Below are 23,420 nucleotides of genomic sequence, written 5' to 3'. Positions count from 1 at the left end.
GCTTAAATTCTACAGCTGCTTTTGTAGGCCTTCCACCTCTCTTCTTTTTTCTGTAGTGTATTTAGCTATCAGCCAGTCTTTTGCAGCTTCATTTCACCCATTCATTCTCACTCACTCACTCACTCAATCAGAATAGAGCTGGAAGGGACCTTGATGGTCTTCTAATCCAACCCCCTGCTCAAGCAGGAGACCCTATACCATTTCATAGATGAAATTGGACGGTATGATACAATGAATGTTCAGTGCAGTGCAGTTCAGCCTGAGCGAATGACTTTGGGAAAATGTTTCTTTGAGTGGGTTGGTGAGACAATAGAAGTGGCTAATGGTTTTTTTTTTTTTTTAACCAAATGCAGCCCTTTTGAGTCCTCATTCTTAGACATTTTTTTAAAAACCTGAGTATGATGGGAAAGGCCAATCTTCGGTGAGGTGACTTTTTCATCAAAAGGACCAAAGGCTTGGAGACTTAGAAAAAGAAGGGGAAAAAAAGAATTTTGAGAGGTTATTGTGTTCTAAAGAGTTCAAGCTGGAGACAGCGTTCGTAGCCCCTTTGCAATTTGGGAGCAATAAGCAAGTACCTTTTTCTTTAAAAAAATATATTTTTAATTGAACAATTTTCTTCATTTTGTATCACAATTTCAATCTTTACAACGCTCCGGGATCGGTATATCTCATATGTACATATAAGTTATTTACATTATTCTTTGTTTTCTTTTATGGATGTATCTATTTTATACAGTATGGCATTATTATAGTTATATCACTGTTCTGACCCCCCCTCGTCCCACACCAACACACACTCCGAGCCAGCCTGGGCGAGATCATTCGGAGGCACGGGATAAAATACCACCAATATGTGGACGATACGCAATTGTATCTGTCCGCCCCGTGCCAACTCAATGAAGCGGTGGACGTGATGAACCGGGGTCTGGAGGCCGTTAAGAACTGGATGAGTGCTAACAAACTGGTACTCAACCCGGACAAGACCGAGTGGCTGTTGTGCTTCCCCCCCAATAATTTGGCTAATATACCAACGCTTAGGCTGGGGGGTCAAATTTTATACCCCTCAGATAGGGTCCGCAACTTAGGAGTCCTCCTGGACCCACAGCTGACTTTTGATCACCAGCTGTCAGCTGTGACCAGGGGGGCATTTGCCCAGGTTCGCCTGGTCCGCCAGTTGCGGCCCTACCTAGACCGGGGGGCTCTCACAACAGTCACTCGAGCCCTTGTGATCTCTAGACTGGAATACTGCAATGGGCTCTACATGGGGTTGCCCTTGAAGTGCATCCGGCGACTGCAGCTAGTCCAGAATGCAGCCGCGCGAGTGATAGTGGGCGCACCGCGGTTCGCCCACGTTACACCTGTCCTCCGCGAGCTGCACTGGCTACCTGTTGGTCTCCGGGTGCGCTTCAGGGTACTGATGACCACCTTTAAAGCACTCCATGGTAGTGGATCTGAGTACTTGAGAGACCGCCTTCTGCCGATTACTTCCCTAAATCGACCAATTAGATCGCACAGACTGGGCCTCCTCCGAATCCCATCTGCCAGTCAATGCCGACTGGCGACCACACGGAGGAGAGCCTTTTCTGTTGCTGCTCCGACCCTGTGGAACGAGCTCCCCATGGAGATTCGTACCCTCACCACTATCCAGACCTTCCGCGCAGCCCTCAAGATCTGGCTCTCCCAGCAGGCCTGGGGATAGGCTTCCAATTCACCCGCCCGAGTGTTTGATTGTTGAATGAAAGTTGTGTTTTACTATCTTTTCTTTGTTCACATATTGTTTTGTTTTTGACCTTGCACCCCCCCTCCCCCCCCCCTGTGGTTGTAAGCCGCCCTGAGTCCCCTCAGGGAAAAGGGCGGCATATAAATCCCAATAAACTACAAACTACAAACTAACAGACAGACAGGACCTTGGCAACAAGCCAGCACAGACAAGCTTGGGCAGCAATAAACACAGATAAGGCTTGGCAGCAATCCAGCCTGCCAAGCTCACAATAATGTTCTCCGACATTAGTTCCTGCGTTGACTTCTGCAAGAGGGATGTGTGCACAAGCCATCCTTTTATAGTCTGGAGAGGAGCCTAATGACCACCAGCTGAGTGAAATTACCTCCTGTAATTGCGCAACTGTTCCTGATGCCTATTAGCTCTTCGGTGCCAGGTATGCAGGAACAATCACTGTTGGCGTCCGGATCACTCTCCCTTGTCTCCTCCCTACTGGTCCAAGGCGCAGGCGCCTCCTGATGGCCAACCAGCCTCTCTGCGCCCTGCTCGGAGTCGGAACCCTGTCCAGGGTCCTCCACATCCTCCAGAGCCAACTCATAGGGCCCCTCGCTGTCGGAGTCTGGTGGCAGCTCCAACGGCTCCTGCTGGGCCACAACACATCACTATATATATTGCATTTTTGTCACCTCTTAATTTACTTTAACATACTTGATCTTTCTATTCTCTAACCAACTATACCATGTGTTCCAAATCAAATAGTATTCTGTTTCTCCTCTTTCTTTTATTTACATTATTAGCTTATCCATCTCTGCACATTCTAACACTTTTTAAAATCACCATTCCATCATAGGGGATGCTATCGTTTTTCCAATTTTGCGCGTATATGATTCTGGCCAAGCGGGTACCTTTTTCACAGGACAAACAGACATGTGCCCCAGCATATTTGCCTTCTTTCTTCTCCAGCCATGGAGCTGGGGAGGGGAGACCTTGAAGCCTCTTTTGTCTGAGAGGATTGATGATAATAGCATGACTCAGCTCTTCCGCCCCGAGAATTCCAAATGTGCATTACCTCATCAAGTGCTCCCAGGGCTTCTGCCTGTGAGGAACAGGAAATGTTGAATCATTCGATTCACAGAGCTCTTTTGTTGACAGTAGAAAGTGTTAATGGGAGTGGATTTCAATTGCCTTTTGTTCATCCCTCCCCTTTCCCCTTCTAATAAGCTTCAGCCCAGTTGGGCTTTTAAAAGCCTTATTCGCGGGGTATATGTAGATAATTGTGAATGTACGGCCTCCTCCTTACGAATAAAGTCATTCAAACAAATTGGCATTGACGTGGCCAGTACTCTTCTAAGTATCCTTTGCTGGTTGTCATTGGCTACTAGAACAAGACGTTATTGGAATGCCTGCTTTAGCTCTTCGTTTCAGCTGGGTTTTCCTGGCTTTTGCTGCCACGCAAGAAATATCCATCACGTAACAGCAGCCGCCAATTAGCTGTAATAGAGTGCAAATAAATGCTTAAATGGACAAATCATTGGGCGGTTAAAATTATTGCAGACAGAGCTGGCATTCAAGAGCGTGAACTTGATCCCAATGTAGCCGGTGATTTGGATATCTGGCTGGTGATTTGAAATTGGGGCCCTGAAGCAGAAATTCTCAATTTCTCTTTCCTTGGAACAGCTCATGTCCCACCTCCCACCATACTTACTTCTGTCTGTCATTGCTGTTGGCCTTTGGTCAACCTCCAACCTTCTCAGCTACCCCATGTCAGATAATAACAACCAACTAAAAGTCATCTATAAATGTGATACAAACCTAACTAGACGCACACTGTTTCCCCACCATTCTCCCAATGGAACAACTTTAGCATAAGTTGTTTTCTTAGTTTTTCAGTGCTTGTTTCTTGGAAAGGGGATTGCGCGGAACATAGCAATAGCACTTAGACTTATATACCACTTCACAGTGCTTTACAGCCCTCTCTAAGGAGTTTACAGAATCAGTATATGATCCCCAACAATCTGGGTCCTCATATTTACCTTTCAGTAAACTTTGGCTTATAAATTCAAGCATTGTGTTGCCTGTTTTCCTTTATCTGGTTTCAAAAAAGCATGTTGCAGACTTAAGTAGGATGTAGTTCTCATGGTTTCGATGTGCCAACTCAGACTTAATTTACATTGTAAAATCTTAAAATAAGTAAGCCTGGTTCCTTGACAGGGTTATGTTTATCTGTATTTTAATAGGATGTTATGTTTTCCATCCTTTTTTTTGAGTGCCTGGCCAAAATGGTAACAAAGAGTAGAGTACAGATAAGTGCAGAAGCACAGAAATGACTGAAGAGCAGCATTTACTCTTGTCCTGTCCTTTTCAGATCTGTGGACATTGCATAGACCTTGGCCAGATTTCAAAGGACAGTGCAACTAGCTCTGAAAGTCCACTTACAGGGCCATGTTAGCTCTGTTTTCCTGGATCAACTGCTTTGTCCCCTTTCTGTTACTCATGATGTCCCAAAGTGATGTTTCTCTTCTCAGCCAAGAAGCTTCTTCAGCTCTGAAGCTTCTTGGATGAGAAGCAAAATGCCTTCAAAGAAAAACCAGAAAGTCCAGTTGCCTCTTGAAAAAGCACCTTTGGGACAACCATGACCTGGATCACTGAGACTCTTCATAGACGATTACTCATGGTAAGCCTGGTGTGGAATGAGGGGATCTTAAAAAGCAACTGGCTGGTATTTGTCCCAGGAATCTATGCTTCGAGAGAGGGTGGTCAACTTCCACCAGGTCATAGCATCTTCAATCAGGCCAGCCCCTTGTCCCTAGTTTGATAGCCCTTTGAATCCCAGATATCATTTCTTAACAGGTCTGTCATTTAACTTATTAAATGTGAGTCATGTGAATTGTATTTGTTGGATCTATCTATCAACTGAATATTCATAAGACACCAAGGTTTGTTCAAGTTAGTTCGAAAGCAAGTAAAAAATCCAAGTGGGAAAATAAGAACCACCTTTGGTGGGAAGGTGACAGCGTTCCGTGCGCCTTCGGCATTTAGTTATGCCAGCCACATGACCCTGAGTGAAAAGAGTTTTGAGGACCCTGCTTAGGACAAGAGTTTATCTTATACGTAAGAGCTTGATTAACATTGAAAGTATCATTAATAATCATTATAACTCAGCAAATCATATTTCCTATCAAACTTAAAACAAATTCATGCTATAATGGTAATTTATGAAGTAAGTTTTATCTGCTCCTTTTTCTTCTACAAGAAAGTTATAACCCAACAGAGGTGACCTTAGCAAAAGTGTGAACCAATTCTAACCTGTATTGGCTTTATCATGTATATAGAGCAACGGAATAGAATTAATAGGGGAGATCTTGGAAAACTATTGTTCATTCTTCTGATAAGAACACATAGGCTGTATAAAGGAACACAAATTAAAGGAATATGTATTAAAATAATATTATTTTTAATATCTCTGAAGCAATGAAAGTTATTCAGCAAATGGAAATATTTGTGTCTATATATTTTTATTCTAAACATTCTTTAGTACTAAAGTATCATTTTCCTGCAGAATTTGAACAGGTTCTGGGAACATTTGCAGTTTTATTTACTCAGAGTGCTAGCAATGAATCGACAATGACTGGAATGGCAGTGATAATTGGAAGCTCGTGACTGGTTTAATCCAGCAGCAACAAACCCCTAGAAATAGCCTTCCTTATTTCAACTTTAAAAAAAAAGAAAGAAAGAAGAAGAGGCACTTGGAGAAGTTACAAACTGTACGATGTGAGTGAGCCCTGACAGCTGAGTAGGCATCTGTCACTTCCCACGGAACATGTTATGCTTTCTCAGCTCCTTTGGTTGATGTCATGCTAGATAAATGGGCATTTCTGATCAATCATCTTGGTCTATGTTCTCTTCCTTAATTTAATCCCCATTACTGGAACTTGGCAGTATAACCAGCCTTATTTGGAAGAAGGCATTCTTTCAACCACTGTTGACTTTGGGGTTGGATGTATTCTTAATATGATTTGCTCTTGCGTTTGTACATCTTATGCCACTGACGGAGTGGCTTGTCACAGTAGGAATTTGTTACATACAGATTTAAGAACCCTGGAGCCTCCTTGGTTTGAAGTAACCTTAGGAAATGTACATTGCTGGTTGTTATCAGTCACCAAGTTGTTCATCACTGATGCTTACAGAAAAGAAAGCTGTAAGATGTCTGGCAACAATGTACTTCTTAAGTATCAGCAAGGGATATTTAGGCTCAGTGGTTAAGATGCTGAGCTTGTCGATCAGGTTGGCAGTTCGGCAGTTTGAATCCCTAATGCCGCGTAACGGAGTGAGCTCCCGTTACTTGTCCCAGCTTCCGCCAACCTAGCAGTTTGAAAGAATGTAAAAATGCAAGTAGAAGAATAGGGACCACCTTTGGTGGGAAGGTAACAGAGTTCCGTGCGCCTTCGGTGTTTAGTCATTCTGGCCACATGACCATGGAGAACTTCTTTGGATAGCGCTGGCTCTTTGGTTTTGAAACGGAAATGAGCACCGCCCCCTAGAGTCGGGAATGACTAGCACATATGTGCGAGGGGAACCTTTACCGTTGCCTTTTAAGTTATCAGTAATGGTTAAAATTAGTTCATAACCAAGTTTAGTTTAGTAATGGTACTCTTAATAAATTTCCAGGTTTAACTTTCTTTCATTCTTAAGCCTATGTCTGTATTGTTCAGTTCAGTTAGGTTCAGTCATTTATTTATCAAATTTATATTCCGCTTATCTTGCGGTGCAGTTATGACATATACTATATATGGTGATGTGTTATCAGGATTCACTATAGCTTGTGGTCTCTGTCCCCAGCTTCCCCATCTACAATAGTCAGTTTTAATGGATGCTTTGCTGAATTAATTTGAGCTATGCCTTCCCTCTGTTCCGCAACTGTGTGCTGCCTTTACTTTCAGAAGACATGGGAATATGTTTCTCAGGATTGCCTTCCATTCTTTATGAATTGCTAGGGGCACACGTCAACGTATTTTCAGGATCTGTATAGTTTTGTTTTTCTTCCAAGTGGAATAAAATTTGCTGGTTTTGTTTTTAAAAAGACCTGACAAGTTTGGCTGTTACTACTGTATTTATTTTTTCACAGTATTTCATGATCAACTATAAATATTCTTCCCATTAGTATCTTTCATATGTCATATTTAAAGCAGATGGCGTAGAAGGAGTTCCTTCAACAGCTCCCTAGTTATAGGGTAGACAGTTCAGTGTGTCGTGTGTATGTATGCTCATATGCCTTTGAGTTAGTGTTGACAATCCTGACAATTGCCTGAACAAGTTCCTGCAATTTTCTTGGCAAGGTTTCAAAAGTGGTTTGTCATTGCCTGCTTTCCAGGGCCGAAAGAGTGTGACTGGCCAAAGGTTACCCAGTTGATTTTGTGCCTAGAGTGAGACTAAAACTCACAGACTTCTGGTTCTAGCCTGTGCCCTATAACCACTACACCAAACTGTCTATAGGCCATGAAGATCAAGGACCAAACTGGGTCAGAATGGCAAAGTGAGGATTTTTTATTTTTCTTTATTTTTCAATCAACTTTCAGAACCAGGGATCAGTTCAGCCTGGGAGCAATGGCAGCAAGTTTCTTCTTTCATGGCTAATGAAATCAAAGTCATGACATAGTTGAAAAGGATTTAATACGGACCTCCCAAATTGAAATCCTTCCCGTCAGAAGGTTCTTAGTAATTTCTGGTTTATTATTTAATTTTTGTTAGATCTAAAAAAACCAAGAAGCCCACATCCTCTCCTGCTCAAGAAGGTAAAACGAAGTTAACAATTTTTCATGGAGAAGTGGATCACGGAGAAGAACTATTTGGCACATCTGAAGATTTTTCATCCCCCGGCAACAAGAAGATATTGGCAGTCAAAGAAGGTATTAATGAATAGTCAAGTTTCTTGTTATATACTCTATAGGATTTTTTAAAAAGTGTCACAAAACATGGAATCTTTGGCTGCAAAAATCTGTTACCCTGAAAATAAGACCTCCCCAGATAATAACCCTAATTGGGCTTTTGAGCACATGCGCTGAAATAAGCCCTCCCTTGAAAATAAGCCCTCCTCAAAAATATTGCAACACAGCAGCAGCCATGAGGTCACCATGCTTGCTGCCTCCAGCACCTCAGAAATAATAAGACTTCCATGACAATAACGCCATGTCTTATTTTCGGGGAAACACGGTACTTATTTCACAATAAAGTTTCTTTAGCTAGGTTTATTTATTGCATTTCTACCATGAATTTTCCTGACAGATCAAATCAATGACTTGGATCAGGCTACTTCAGTTGACTGCAGTTCTGCAGTTTGGCTGTTCAAATCTCACCGGCTCAGGGTTGACTCAGCCTTCCATCCTTCCGAGGTGGGTAAAATGAGGACCCGGATTGTTGTTGGGGACAATATGCTGACTCTGTAAACTGCTTAGAGAGGGCTCCCCCCCCCCCAATCCTATCCTCACATCAATAACTAAAGATCTCATAGTGAACTTCCATGGCCAAGGGAAAGTTTGAACTTAGTCCTTGTTCAACATGTTAACTGTTACTATTACATAAGTCCTTCATGCAAAATGCTTAAAAATACAGAGTTAATTTAAAGAAAGAAAACAATACTTGCATCCCATCTGTAAAACTGGATTGGACTATTGGTTATGCTTGGTTAGGCTAATTCTCTATAGCAATAGCAGTAGCAATAGCAGTTAGACTTATATACCGCTTCATAGGGCTTTCAGCCCTCTCTAAGCGGTTTACAGAGTCAGCATATTGCCCCCAACAACAATCCGGGTCCTCATTTTACCCACCTCCGAAGGATGGAAGGCTGAGTCAACCTTGAGCCGGTGAGATTTGAACAGCCAAACTGCAGAACTGCAGTCAACTGAAGTAGCCTGCAGTGCTGCATTTAACCACTGCGCCACCTCGGCTCTCTTAACCCTAACCAATTCTCTTAGTTAGAGAATTGTAATGCAACAATATTTCAAAGCTTCCTCGAAGCCTGTATGAACTATGCTTCACTTAGCATTCTAATGAGTGAAATAATTCTATGTTTAAAAAAGAATAAGGATCATTTTTTCTGTTTCCTATGCAGAAGCGAATTGGTATCATAAAATCTTATTGTCTCAGGGTTGATTTCCTCTCAAAATAGTTTGGCAGTGGAAGCTAGTGATACAACTTAGCATAATTCAGGATTCATGACAATGTGACATAGATCAATCGAATCTCATATTCCCCACTTTGCAAGCCTCTTTATTCTTCTATGTGGGTGGGGCCTACGTGAAACTGGGTCATACGAAACTAGTTCTATGTTAATTCTTCTTGCACCCATGCAACTCCAATAGGTTCTTTGCCCACCCAAATCATTTAGAGCCACGATAGTTCAGTGGTTAGAGTACAGTAATGCAAGCTAATTTTGCAAACTGCCAGCAGTTCAATTCTCACTTGCTGAAGGTTAACCTTCTATCCTTCCGAGGTTGGTAAAAGGAGGAGCCAGATTGTTGTGAGCAATATGCTGACTCTGTAAATTGCTTAGAGAGAACTGTAAAGCACTGTGAAGTGGTATATAAGTCTAAATGTTATTGCTGTTTAGGCTATAGTTGCTGTTTATCACAGTATTTTGGCCTGATTCTGCCTGTCTTTTGTTTACATGTTAGATGTGAAATTATTTGAAGGACCAGATCTTGGTGGAGTGGTAACTCTTGGAGATCCACTGCTGTTGCTGACAGCCAGTGAAGACAGAGAACCTCTGTTAAATGATAGTCCTGCTGAGGACGTGGAGGAACTATTGAGGTATTCATCTGAATTGCATGATAAATTTAGTGTTGTGTGTTTATCATGTTTCCTCAAGCCTGTCTGCCTCAAGCAGCCCAAGACTAGAAGACAGCTTCTAGGCTTTCGCCTACTAAGGCCACACTGTTTTCACAACTGGGATTGTATAAATAAATGTGAGTGGGTATGAATTTTAGCTATAGCTGTTTCCTCCATTCTTCTAGTTTTTCAGTTTATTCTTTATCATCATGTTTTTCTCTTCAGAACTTCCATCCACCCTTCTTCTAGGCAACTTCTCAGAGCTAAAAGAAATTGTGTACAATAGTCAAGAGTTAAATCAGTTCATTCCAGCTATAGGAATCACAGTAACAGAAAAAGCCATAAGGACATTGAGTCTACCTCTACACTAAGGGAAGGAATCAGTGCTAAAGAATTTCCGGACAGATACCTATCCCACCCACTTCTTGAACAAATCCAGTAAAGGGAGATTATTGCCTCCTCAGTAATTGGTTACATTGCTGAACTCTTCTTAGCAAGTTTTCCTAAAGTCCCAAGTAAAATCTGGCTTATTGTGACTTAAGTTCATTATTTTCTGCCCTGCGTAGATTTGTTATTCAGCTCAGGTATACATGAATCTGAATCAATTCACCTCATAGGGTTGTTGTTGTGGGGAAAATAAGAGGAAGGATTATTAGGTATGTTTGTCGCCATGAGTAATTTATAAAAATAATAAAGATGGGAGATAGACAGACATTCAGATACACTATTACCTGGATACAAATCACATAATAATGCTTGTAGGCAGATTCTTATAATCTCTGATTTAAACCCTGTACAGTATGAAAAATACAATGATTGCACATAGGAATATACTAGACGCAACAAATATATAGTGGTTCTCTCTACTAAATTAAAAAAAAACAACAACTACATTTCCACTGGTGTATTGAGTTTGAGTTTGAGTTTATTGACATTTGTATGCCGCCCACTCCCTAGGGACTCTGGGCGGCTTACAGACAAGACAAAGGGACATATAAAAATTAAAATAAGAATATAATTATTAAAATTACACATCATGCATACTGATTAGAGTGGGGCTGGATACTAATCAACAGCCCCAGGCCTGCCGGAACAGCCAGGTCTTAGTAGCTTTACGGAAGGCCGGAAGAGTAGTAAGGGTCCGGATCTCCACGGGGAGATCGTTCCATAGGGCCGGAGCAGCTACAGAGAAGGCCCTCCCCCAGGGAGCCGCCAACCGACATTGACCGGCCGATGGCACCCGGAGGAGGCCCAATCTGTGTGATCTTATTGGTCTTTGGGAGGTAAATGGCAGGAGGCGGTCTCTCAGGTAGCCAGGTCCTAAACATATTGTATTGTTGTTGTTGTTGGCATATGGTGTTACATTAGCCAGGAGACCACAATGCTATTGCAGAGTAGTAGTTTGGCTGCCAATTGCCAGCTTTGCTGTAGGACACTCTCTCTTCCCAAGAAAGAGAAGCGGCTTTTTCTGCAGCATTATCCTAGAACCCCTCCCTTCTCTGGAGCCGCCTCGTAAATGGGTGCTACAACCAGTAAGGTTCAGAGCCGGCAGGAATCTGATTGCCTAGAAGGAGTACCAACTCATCTCCTCACCAGTGGTACCTATTTATCTACTTGCATAGAACGTGTTTTCGAACTGTTAGGTGGACAGAAGCTGAGGCAGGTGATGGGAGCTTACCTAACATACAAAGCTAGGACTTGAATCGCTGGAGCAGAGATCATCTGCAGTTTCATTATGCTACTGAGCCACCAATCTTTACATTGGTGTCTGAAGCACATAGAGACTGGAGAGTAATTGGGGACTCCAGATATTTATGAAGTCATATAAATTCTTGCATTTTGATAGAGAAAATATTTCTTACAGGTATAAACCAAACACCTTTAAGCATTTACTTTTCTAGCAGTTCTTTGCTTTCTAAAACAACAACAACAACATTGGATTCTTTACAGACTGAATTATTCCTATAACAGATCCATTGAAATCAATGGATTAATCACAATTAATTTATGCCTTACTGACTCCAATGAATCTGCTGATAATTTGACGTAAGACTGGATCTCACCAATAGTATAATTCTACATTACAGTTTCAATTTACTGAACCATGCTGCACATTTTAACTAGAGTTCTTTTGAAATTCAGTAGAATCACTTATCACCAAGGCTAGGGAGGCACTTGCATTTAAATTTGGAGTGGGAGGAGAGAATGGGAGTTAGGCTCTTAGAAACATTTTAGAGTTCTAATAACCTGTTCATAATGGAAAGAAGAAGAAAAACACTCTATTGCACGAAGTCTCTTGGAAACATGATTCTTCTTCATTGCTTATAATGGAACATTTTGTAACAACAGGTCGCATCAGAGACACTTATCTTAGTTTGCTCAGAGGAAAATGTTAATGCTTTTTTATGCTTAGGGAATATCTGAACTTTTAAGACATGAAGTCTCCAAGGTATAACTCTATTTTATTTGAATTATATATATTATATTATTATTGGAAATGTGTGTGTGTGTGTGTGTGTTTTGTCCCTCCTCTCTCTCTCCCCCCCAATTTTATGTTTTATTCTTATAATCGGAGATGGATGTTTTGTTCATGTAAGAAAAGCCTACTTTTTGAGGCCTGTGAATTAAATATCAATTTCTGGGAACCAGATCATTCACTAGTCATATTGTAGCTTTATTGTAGTTTGTAGCTTTATTTGTATGCCGCCCTTTTCCCTGAGGGGACTCAGGGCGGCTCACAATTCAGGGGGAGGGAAGTACAAAACAAATTATACACATAAAGACAATACATCGTTAAAAAGCACAACAGTCATACTATTCGGGTGGGGTTGAAGTCTTTAGCCCCAGGCCTGTCGGGACAGCCAGGTTTTAAGGGCTTTGCGGAAGGTCTGGAGGGTGGTGAGGGTACGAATCTCCACGGGGAGTTCATTCCATAGGGTCGGAGCAGCCACCGAGAAGGCTCTCCTCCGGGTAGTTGCCAGTCGACATTGACCGGCTGATGGAATTCGGAGGAGGCCTAGTCTATGGGATCTTATTGGCCTAGTGGAAGTAATTGGCAGTAGGCGGCCTCTCAAGTACCCAGATCCAATACCATACCATAATATGCATATTATGTCAAATGATTTTTGAATAAGTCAAGTAAAATAAGCCTGAAAGTCTGCAATCTGTATTTTTATGTAGCTTGGAATGGGAGGAACAATCTCTTGCTAACCTGGGTGAAGAAACTTGACAACCTATTCTAGATTGTCACTGACACAGATAAAGTAGGGCAAATGTTCTACTCCCTCACATTCTCTTGTTGTTTACGGGACATTTGTAATGGTTTCTACAAAATAAGGGATAAGCAAGCATATGCTGCAATATATATTTCCATTGTGATTAAGAAAGAAGATAACTCAAAGAAAGGGGGTAGCTTAAAATGATATTTCAGCAAGAAAGTGTGGAAAAAGAAAATTTAGGAAGTTTATATTGTTTGGACACATATAACTATAAGACTCTGTTACACACACACACAAACACACACACACACACAAGGTATAACGTCTGTCTTTAAAATGGCATTTACAGCCTACCTTTTTTAAAGGTCTCATTCAAGAAATGTATGTCTCTCACATTTTCACAAGACCTTAGCAATAGCAATAGCAGTTAGACTTATATACTGCTTCATAGGGCTTTCAGTCCTCTCTAAGCGGTTTACAGAGTCAGCATATTGCCCCCAACAACAATCCGGGTCCTCATTTTACCCACCTCGGAAGGATGGAAAGCTGAGTCAACCCTGAGCCGGTGAGATTTGAACAGCCGAACTCCAGAACTGCAGTCAGCTGAAGTAGCCTGCAGTGCAGCACTCTAACCACTGCACCACCTCAGCTCTTACATGACCCACACCTGACCTCTCACAAGACCCATCACTAGACCCTCACCTGATGTGACCCTCCCATCACAAGACCTACTGATAGACCCACATAAAGACCCTTATAAGCAGAAGAACATTAACACTGACATTTGCTAAATTCTGTTGTTACTTAGTCTGGTAATGAAACATTCAGATACCAACCCACAAGCTCAGAGAACGATCCTTCATCCTTCACCTGAGCAGTGGTGGGTTGCAGGCAGTACGCCCCGGTACGGGCGTACCGGAGCCAGCCCGGAGCACAGGATACCGTTCTGGTACGGTGCTCCGGAGGGCCCACCTGGCCGCCCGCGCTCCTTACCGGTGCTTAAAAGCTTATGGCTTCCGCATAGGTGCATGGGGCATACAGCGCCTGCACGACGCTCTGTGGAGCAGCTGGAGCGTCACAGAGGCGCTAAGATGCGTGCATGCACTGCGCGCATGCGTGAGGACACTGCCGGCCCCATTCGAACCGTATCGGTTGGAACGGGATTTGCAACCCACCACTGCACCTGAGGTATAGATATTCACCACTACTGCAATCTTACATTATATCACATCCTTATAAACAAGATTTCATATGATTACCATCTCATCCTTCAATATTCGTTTTCTCTGTTTTTACACATTGTATACTTCTGCTATTTTTACTTGAAATGGCCACCAGCTGGCAATGCCATGGACAAGTCTGCCTGTTCGGGATTCATCAGACATACCTAGCCACAAATCTTTCTAGGAAACTCAACATTCTATTGAGAATTGAACTCATGATTATATATAGTGCATTAGTTTTTATGAGCCCTCAAGGCACTGGTATTTAGCAGTGTTACTACAGGAAGGGATATATGGAGACTCTCTTTAGAATTGTATATAAAGTGTACTTCTTCCTTTTCTTAAAGGAAGATGATCTGTGTATAATGGAAAGTAGACAATATGCATTCTAAAGTATATACCAGTCTAAAGGAAATACTTCAGCTCAATATTTATATATATTTAATATGGCAATGACAGAAAATAATAAAAATGTATAAATAGTCCATACTATAAAATTGTTCGTTCAGTTGTGGATTCCCTGTATGCCTCTAGTCTGATCCTTACAGGAAATTGGGTAATGGACCTTCTTGTTTTCTAACCTGGGTCTTCTAGCATGGTCTCCACAGATACTTAGATACCCATCATGTTCCCTGACTCTGCAGATTACAAGTTTAGTTCAAGCATGAAAAGCCATGGCCTCTGGAAAAGTAAAATGGATGGATGAGGGTTTTGATAATCCAGCGGTTCCCAAACTTGGCAACTTTAAGACTTGTGGACTTCAACTCCCAGAGCTGGCTGGAGAATTCTGGGAGTTGAAGTCCACAAGTCTTAAAGTTGCCAAGTTTGGGAACCACTGTGATAATCCAATGCATTTTGTGGGTACCTGTTGGAGAACTGGGAATTCACCCTAACTAGTTTACCTCAGAAAATTACTTCTACACAGAAGACCATTAACTGGTTAAAGATAAATCCAACAGACCACCTTGTTCAGACATTGCTTGGCACCAGAAGGCAATAATCCTAAAGCCTATCAACTTCATTTTAAGCCTTTCCTTGTACCCTTTACCCAAGTTCCTGTTTCTACCTACTTAAGAAATGCTGCCTTGTGTGATAGAGATCATGGATTTAAAGTAGGGATTAATGTAATTTTCAGTTGACAATCTTAGCAGGAAATCATACTGAATCTGGTTTCTCCACACACCCCCCCCCCACTGATGCTTGCTTGACAACTGCAATTATCATAATCACTGGGTTTGTAATTTCAAACATTTTTTGCAGGATTACTGTTCAAGCCAGGGACTTGACTGGAGCCTACACACACACACACAGAGAGAGAGAGAGAGAGAGAGAGAGGGAGAGAGATGGGGGGCTTCTTTAATGATATCTATATTAATATCAATAGCAATAGCAGTTCACTTATATACCGCTTCATAGGGCTTTCAGCCCTCTCTAAGTGGTTTACAGAGTCAGCATATTGCCCCCAACAATCCTGGTCCTCATTTTACCCACCTCGGAAGGATGGAAGGAACTTTCTCTTTAAAGTGGAAAGAGTGGTGAGGAGAGAATGGTAAGCCTACAGCAGCTTCACATCAGTGGTGGGATTAAAAATATTTTACCACTGGTTCTGTGGGCATGGCTTGATGGGTGTGGCAGGGGAAGGATACTGTGACATCTCCATTCCCTCTCTATGCCAGGGGAAGAATACTGTAAAATCTCCATTCCCTTCCCACTCCAGGGGAAGGATACTGCAAAATCCCCATTCCCTCCCCACTCCAGGGAAAGGATACTGTAAAATCTCCATTCCCTCTCCACTCCAGGGGAAGGTTAATGCAAAATCCCCATTCCCTCCCCACTCCAGGGGAAGGATATTGTAAAATCTCCATTCCCTCCCCACTCCAGGGGAAGATTACTGCAAAATCCCCATTCCCTCCCAGCTGGGACTTGGGAGGCAGAGAATAGATGGGGGTGGAGCCAGTCAGAGGCGGTATTTACCGGTTCTCCAAACTACTCAAAATTTCCGCTACCAGTTCTCCAGAACGGATCAGAACCTGCTGAATACCACCTCTGCTTCACATGGTCTCTGCTGAATCTCCCTCTGAGACAATGATGAGATGCGATGGCTGATGCAAGATAACCTTTATAAACTTGAGTAACAATGAACAGAACGAACGAACAACATAACGCCCACCTGACAGCTATTTATACCATAGCTGTCAGACAGGTGGCCAATCGGAGGTGTGTGAATGTCCTGCCAGCTGGCAGGCGCACTGCAGCCAATAGGAGCTTCTTCCGCATTTATTGACAGGCGCTGGTCAACTCTCCAAGGACATAACATTCTCATTGATGAAGCAGGTATAGGTTGTTCTTGACTTACGATGTGTCACTTAGTAAATGCTCAAAGTTGTGACAGATCTCCCCAGTGCTACTTACATCCCTGATTCAAAGTTCTAATGACTACTCTCTCTCCTCTATGGTCACATGATAGCTTTTTGGTTATTTGGCAACAAGCCATACATGCCCATCAGTGGTGGGTTTCAAAAATTGTTGGAACCTACTCTGTGGGTGTGGCCTCCTTTGTGGAAGTGGCTTGCCACCCATGTGACCAGATATGAAATTATGAATTAGTACTTAGGTCGGTCCAAGTAGCTATTCAGAAACTCTGGCATTGAAGCATGCAAGTCTTAAAGCTGTCAAGTTACAAAATCCTTGCCAGTGGTGGGTTTCACATTTTTTGGGAACCTCTTCTGTAGGTGTGGCCTGCTTTCCAGGTCCACTGGTGGAACCTCTTCTAACCGGTTCGGTAGATTTCACGAACCGGTTCTACGGAACTGGTGCAAACTGGTAGGAACCCACCTCTGATGCCCATGATTTACAGTGAGGGTTTTTTGTTGTTGTTGAAAATGCCCATTGCAGACAATGGATTCACTTTATGTCTAGTGTGTTTGCAATAATTTATTTAATGACTGCTACAAAAAGAATAAAATTGGGTGTGGTCACATGGTGACACAGCTTATATGACTATAATTCTGGGATCAATTATGGTCATAAGTCAAGGACTACTTGCAGCGTCCATATTACCGTAAATGTAATGGAATTCTCTGAACCTGAGAATGGATGTTTGCAAAATATTGCAGAACCAGACAGCTGTAGATTCCTTCTTCTTTATCAGGCATATAAGTAATAACATCTCGCTTCTGTTGATACAGGAAATGGGGGCTGATATCCACCTTCCAGGACTCTGTTAATGTCATTCTTTTTTCTTTGCAATAAATCTGATGGGATTGAATAATAATCTATCTTTCTTAGTTATGAGTACCCCGTGGGTGCTCAAAATTAATATTTTCAATACAGAGAAGTTTCTTTGTTTACACTGCAAGTTTGGAGCCATTATGCATGATTGCTGAGATAATTTCTTGTGGCTTTCATATCAGAAATGCAATTATTTACCAAATGTGTTCTTGTCCCTAACACAAATAAATACCTTACATTCAGTGGCTTTGTACAGATGAATAAATATTGTTTTTGTTCTATGGATTAGATGCAGTTCCTCATTGTAGAATCTCTTTTGGCTGAATAGTGCTACATCTGTGGTGTGTTATAGTCTTTGGACATTACATAGCAATTATCTTGTGTTTCCAATTTTTTTTTGGCATATTTAGAAACCATAGATATTTTTCCATTAAGAGTAGGCCGAAGTTAAATCATGATAGTATTATGATAAGATATTCAAACAATGTGTTTCCTTTTTTAAAGTGGACTTAATGTGTTTAGATTTAAAAATAGAACGTAGATTTCTTTGTTTAGAAACCTTTAAATAAAAATAGTCCGTAGATGTCTGAACTGCTTATAAATCTCTTTTAAATAACAGCTACACATTTTTTTCCATCGAATGGCATTGCGTAATATTTTCAGACAGTTGTTAAGGTTTTGTTTGTTTTTCTGACTCCATAAAATATAATGAAATTCATACCTTCCAAAGTTGCATTTCCCTTGCCAAAAGCTAAAGTCCTCACTTCCATATTGGGCCTGGATTTTTTAAAGATCTCATTCTTTTTTAAGATTAACCATTCATCAGGATTTCTGTAGCTAATCCAGAGTTTTCTAAATGCCAACAGTCGGTAATGCAATGTCCACATTCGTTATGCTTTTTTGGACACAATTTAATGATTGTGAATAGATAGGTAATGCTTTTTCTTAACACAATCACATATCTGAGCATGACAATGTTACCAAAAATACTCTGGTCAACTGTATTGGGGCAATATTTTCACATGGCTGCACAAACTAAAAATAGAAAAAGCACCTGGATATAGACATGAAAAAATTCTGCTTGATTGCTGCCTTGTACTTTGGGGTGGGGAAAAGAATCAACCTCATTTTAGCCTACATTTTCCTCTGTTTAGAACAGGATGGTCAGTCTCTCAGCCAGGGTCATATTCAGTCTCAGGGACCCCCTTTTCTGCCATTTGGAGATGGGATATACTGAAAAGCGTTAATGCGGGGAGCTGCAACCTCAGCCACTTTAAGACTTGCGGACTTCAACTCCCAGAATTCCTCAGCAAGCCCACCATGCTGTCTGAGGAAATCTGGGAGTTTGAAGTCCACAAGTCGTAAAGCAGGCGAGGTTGGAGACCCCTTCTTTAATGTACAGGAAGTTTTTAAATAAGCTGAATATCATTTTTTTTTTAAAAAAAGAGGTGGGTAGTAAAATAAAGTTTGGGGGAAAGTTCCACTTAGGGTCAACTGAGATGTATTAATACAGGTCTTTTCCAGAGGTGAGTTCCTACCAGTTTGGACTGGTTCGGCCGAGTAGGTAGTCACTCGGCCTGCCACGCCCCCGAACTGGTTCTATCGGCAGCGGCGGCATCTTGATTTTCAGTTCTGTGCATGCGCAGAACAATCTTCATTGCAAATTTTTTATTTTTTTCTCCCTCCTACCTGAGAGACCGCCTCCTGCCACTCACCTCCCAACGACCAATAAGATCGCACAGGCTGGGCCTCCGGGTGCCGTTAACCGGACAATGCCAGTTGGCGGCTCCCCGGGGGAGGGCCTTCTCTGTTGCTGCGCCGGCCCTGTGGAACGATCTACCCACAGAGATCCGGACCCTTACCACTCTCCGTAAAGCCGTTAAGACCTGGTTGTTCCGGCAGGCCTGGGGCTGTTGATGGATATCCAGCCCCCGCTTAGATGTAATGGATGATGTGAATTTTTAATATTGTATTTTTCTATTTTTAAATTTAAACTGTTTCTGTCTTGCTGTGAGCCACCCAGAGTCCCGATGGGAGTGGGCGGCATACAAATTTTAATAAAGCTTAAACCTTAAACCCTTTTCTAACGTTGTGCACATGCACAGAACTTTTTAGGTGCAAATGTGTGCCGAACCGGCCGTCATGCCAGTAGCAACCCATATCCCTGGGTTTTCCCTTTCAAAAGATAGAAAGCTCATGGCCACCAAAAGTTTGCCCAACCCTGATTTAGATAGTTGCCAGGATTCAGATGCCCGGGAAATTGCCTGATATTAATGTCATTCTCTGGTCCCAAGGGTGTCTCAAGTATTACAACATGAAACCTTACAAGGTACAGGAATTCTTGGGTTTGTGTGATATCAGGAGATTGATGTGACTGAGAGATGGCTGTTGAACATCCTTTGGGATGGTCTTGAAAAAGTAACCCAAACTTTATGCTCCCTTTATTAGAAGTAGGGGTGAAATTCAGCAGGTTCTGGAGAACCGATAGTGGAAATTTTGAGTAGTTCGGATAACCAGAAAATATCACCTCTGTCTGGCTCCAAATTGGGGTGGGAATGGAGATTTTGCAATATTCTTCCCCTGCCACGCCCACCAAGCCACACCCACAGAACCGATAGTAATTTTTTTAAAATTTTACCACTGAGTAGAATGATTGCAAGCAGCTACAATCAGGAATATTGGAGAAACTCTTTCCCCACTTTCTTGGTATCCTAGGATTATACAGGCAATCCCCGACTTACGACCACAGCTGAGCCCCAAATTTCTGTTGCTGAGTGAGACTTTGTTTAACTGAGTTCTACCCCGTTTTATGACTTTCCTTGCCACAGTTGTTAGGTGAATCACTGCAGTTGATATTTTAGGAGTTCCGTTTTAAGTGGATCTGTCTTCCCCATTTGACTTTGTTTGTCAGAAGATTGCAAACGGTGATCACATGACCCTGGGACACTGCAACCGTCATAAATATGAGTCAGTTGCCAAGTGTCTGAGTTTGGGATCAGGTGACGATGGGCATGCTGCAACAGTTGTGAAAAAAGTGTGAAAAAACAGTCATAAATCACTTTTTTCCCATGACATGGTGACTTTAAATGGCCACTAAATTAAATGTTGTGTTGTAAATTGAGGACTATCTGTACTTGATTACCACCTGAAGGTTAAGTGAGCCGTTTGCATTTGAAACTCCCACGTACACAGTGAATGTGGCTCTTCACCATGTTTGTGATGTGTAGAGGAAGACAGGCATATACTACAAGTAGTCCTCAACTTATGACCACAATGGAACACAAAATGCTTGTGGTTAAGGGAGAAATTTGTAAAGTGAGTTTTGCTCCATTTTATGACATTGTGAGTTAAGTGAGTTAAAATAGTAACCCGGTTGTTCAGTGAATCTAGCTTCCCCATTGACTTGGTTTGTCAGAAGGTCACAAAAGGGGGATAACACTAGAGCAGTCATAAATGTGAGTCACTTGTCAAGCATCTGAATATAAATCACATGACCTTGGGGCTGCTACAACGGTCTTGTAAAAAATGGTCATAAACTCTGCTGTTGTAACTTTGAAAGGTCACTAAACAAATTGTGGTAAGTTGAGGACTATTTGTGTTATGACCCGGGGCGTGAAGTAGAAGTGAAGTAGCGCAGCAGTAAATCTAACCACTTGGGAGGATTCCAGGAACTCAGATAAGCAGTTAAACTCAGTGTTTGTTCCCGACAACCATCCTTCCTATTTGCCTCTCCTTTAAACTCCATCCCCAGGTGTGCCTTGTGAAGGGAATCAGGGCCCTTTCCTCCCTCGTAAGCTACGGAACCCACGTTGCTCTCGTCTCCATTCTTCCCTGCATGCCCTAGGATGAGGAGGGGGTGGGCCTTGGTCTTCACCTGAACCCCCTCTCAATTGTTCTACCTCTTCCCCTTCTCTGCCCAGCCCTTCCCCAGTTTCTTCACAGCCAACGGAGCCAGTCTCCCGCTCTCTGTCAACTGTTCCTCTTCCCCCGTGGATTCAGACTCCAACGGGGGCATAACAACTTGTATCATGTCGGACTTGGTCAAATAAAATTTAAAAAAGGCATTTACTTTAGATCTCACAGGGTTGGCCTCCTCCGGGTGCCATCTACCAGCCAATGCCACCTGGCTATTACCCGGGGGAGGGCCTTCTCTGTGGCAGCTTCGGCCCTCTGGAATGAACTCCCCGCAGGGATTCGGACCATCACCTCTCTCCAGGCCTTCCGAAAAGCCGTCAAAACCTGGCTTTGCCGGCAGGCCTGGGGGTGATGAGTTCCCTTCCCCTCTCGACATGTATGGTTGTGCGACTGTTGTTTACTTTTATTATTTGTATTTTGTCTTTTTATGTTCCCCCTTTTTTCCCCCTTGAATTGTTCGCCGCCCTGAGTCCTCCCAGAGAAGGGCGGCATACAAATAATACAATACAATACAATACAATACTTTCTTTTTTGTTTCAGAGTGGAAGATGACTTTGAAAAAATGTTGCAGGTGAGCTCTAAGCCCAAGCTTAAACCCAAACCCAAGGTGGCATCTAAGCCAGCAATACCTAGGAAGCCGGTGGTACCTGAGAAAAAATTCTCATCTTCTCCAACCCGAACGGGACAGCCAGCGGAAGAGACGATCCAAAGGATGGACGAGATGGACATTCTCAAATACATTAAGGAAAATGAATCCCTCAGTAGTGCAGAGCCAAGCCTTTTCTGAAGCCCTTGCTGCTGGCGGACTTTCCACAGGAGGAAGGTTTTCCATCTGCCAGGACATGTCTAGCATGTCCTTGCTTGCCCTTTTTATTGGTCCTTTGGCTCCCATTGGTTTGTTTTAAAACAATGGAACTTGATATTGGGGTTAGAATCCTGCAAAAAGTTAAGAGGTTTGCCACGATGTTTTAATTAACAATGCCTTGTTTTTAAAAACGTACAAGACTGTGGCCAGTACTGAGCCGATAAAAGGAATGCCGCTAACCTTTGAGCAAATGGATTATTTGGCTTGAAAAGTACCAGAGGTCAGAATTAATAAAAGGAACTAGCATGGTTGGATTAAATATTGACACTAGGTTGGAATTGTTATTGTTGAATAGAAGTTGTTTATTTCCAGATCATTTTCAAAACTTCTTGGGAAAAATGCCACTGAAGTGCAAGGAACATGCATAAAAGCATTTTTTTTTCAGAGTCATATTTCTTCTTTAAGGGTTATAATGCATTGAGTCTAGGATCCTTTGGAGCCTGCCTAAAGGGCTTTCGGTATGAATGGCCTTATTTGTGTCTCAATTTTCTGATCAGATGGTAGGATTTTGTGGTACGCTGGAGCCAGCTTGAAATGTCTGCAGAACATGGCAGGAAAGCATCTGCAAGAGATTCCAGAATAATGATGTGAATGATGACTGTTTTTAATGTCTTTTTAATTTGAGGATACTCCCATCCTCAGCGTTAAGAAGGGTGCTTCTTTTTGATGTTAAAGACTCGCATCTCTCATTATTGTTCGGTGGGAAGAAAAGTATCATTTATTAGGTGCCAAACCCCCCACCCCCACCCTGGTGCTTATGGCAGGATTAGGAAAATGAACACCAACACCTTAGTTTTGATAGCTGAATTATATATGATAGTTGAGTTAGATAAGAGCTAATTAATTATTTGACAGCATACTCTTTTTATATGGACATTCTGTGTTTTTCACTCAGGTGGCCCAGCCCCAACAAAGTGAATTAAGCCATAATACCAAATATTTGATAACTCGTTAACCTGTCTGGAATGCAAAAAAAAAAAAAAAAGCAATTAAAGCACTTTAAAACACGTACATGTTTAATGCACAGTGTTCCATTTATAATGCTTTATTTTAAATAAAATGAAATGATGAAGCCCTACTAATACAGTATTAAACATTTCCCCTGAGGAGTAAATAACCAACGCAGCATGGAACAAAACATAAGATGGTGCAATAAAATTAAGGGAAGTTAGTTGTGCGAGATGGGTACCGTTGGTTATCTTTTCTTATCTGCAATCAGAATGGATAATTCTCTCCTGTTGAAAGTCATTATTGTAAGGGACGATGAATAGAAGAGAAATGCACAGAAAAGTCTGACCCCTACCCATTTGCCCTCTTTTTGGGATTTCAAACATCCCTTTCTTCCATGCCAGCTGTAACCAACTCTCTTCTCAAAGGTCTATAGTGAACACTTTTCAAGTATTTTTGACGTTAGTCCTAAGAGG

General features: G+C 42.0%; 1 protein-coding gene across 1 annotated transcript in view; it reads left to right on the top strand.

Moving 5' to 3' along the window:
* Positions 1-23,132, top strand: part of HS1BP3 (HCLS1 binding protein 3) — a 46,199-nt gene extending 23,067 nt beyond the window's left edge. The window contains exons 5-7 of the mRNA XM_032213268.1: positions 7,469-7,626; positions 9,391-9,526; positions 21,672-23,132. Coding sequence (XP_032069159.1) covers positions 7,469-7,626; positions 9,391-9,526; positions 21,672-21,918 — 541 coding nt within the window. The 3' untranslated portion in view covers positions 21,919-23,132. The remainder of the gene's footprint in view (positions 1-7,468; positions 7,627-9,390; positions 9,527-21,671) is intronic.
* Positions 23,133-23,420: the final 288 nt, after the last annotated feature.

The sequence above is a fragment of the Thamnophis elegans genome, chromosome 3 (genome assembly GCF_009769535.1).
Source record: "Thamnophis elegans isolate rThaEle1 chromosome 3, rThaEle1.pri, whole genome shotgun sequence".
In the NCBI taxonomy this organism is placed as follows: domain Eukaryota; kingdom Metazoa; phylum Chordata; class Lepidosauria; order Squamata; family Colubridae; genus Thamnophis; species Thamnophis elegans.
Note: the sequence above shows the minus strand (reverse complement) of the source record. Positions and strands in the feature narration are given on the sequence as shown.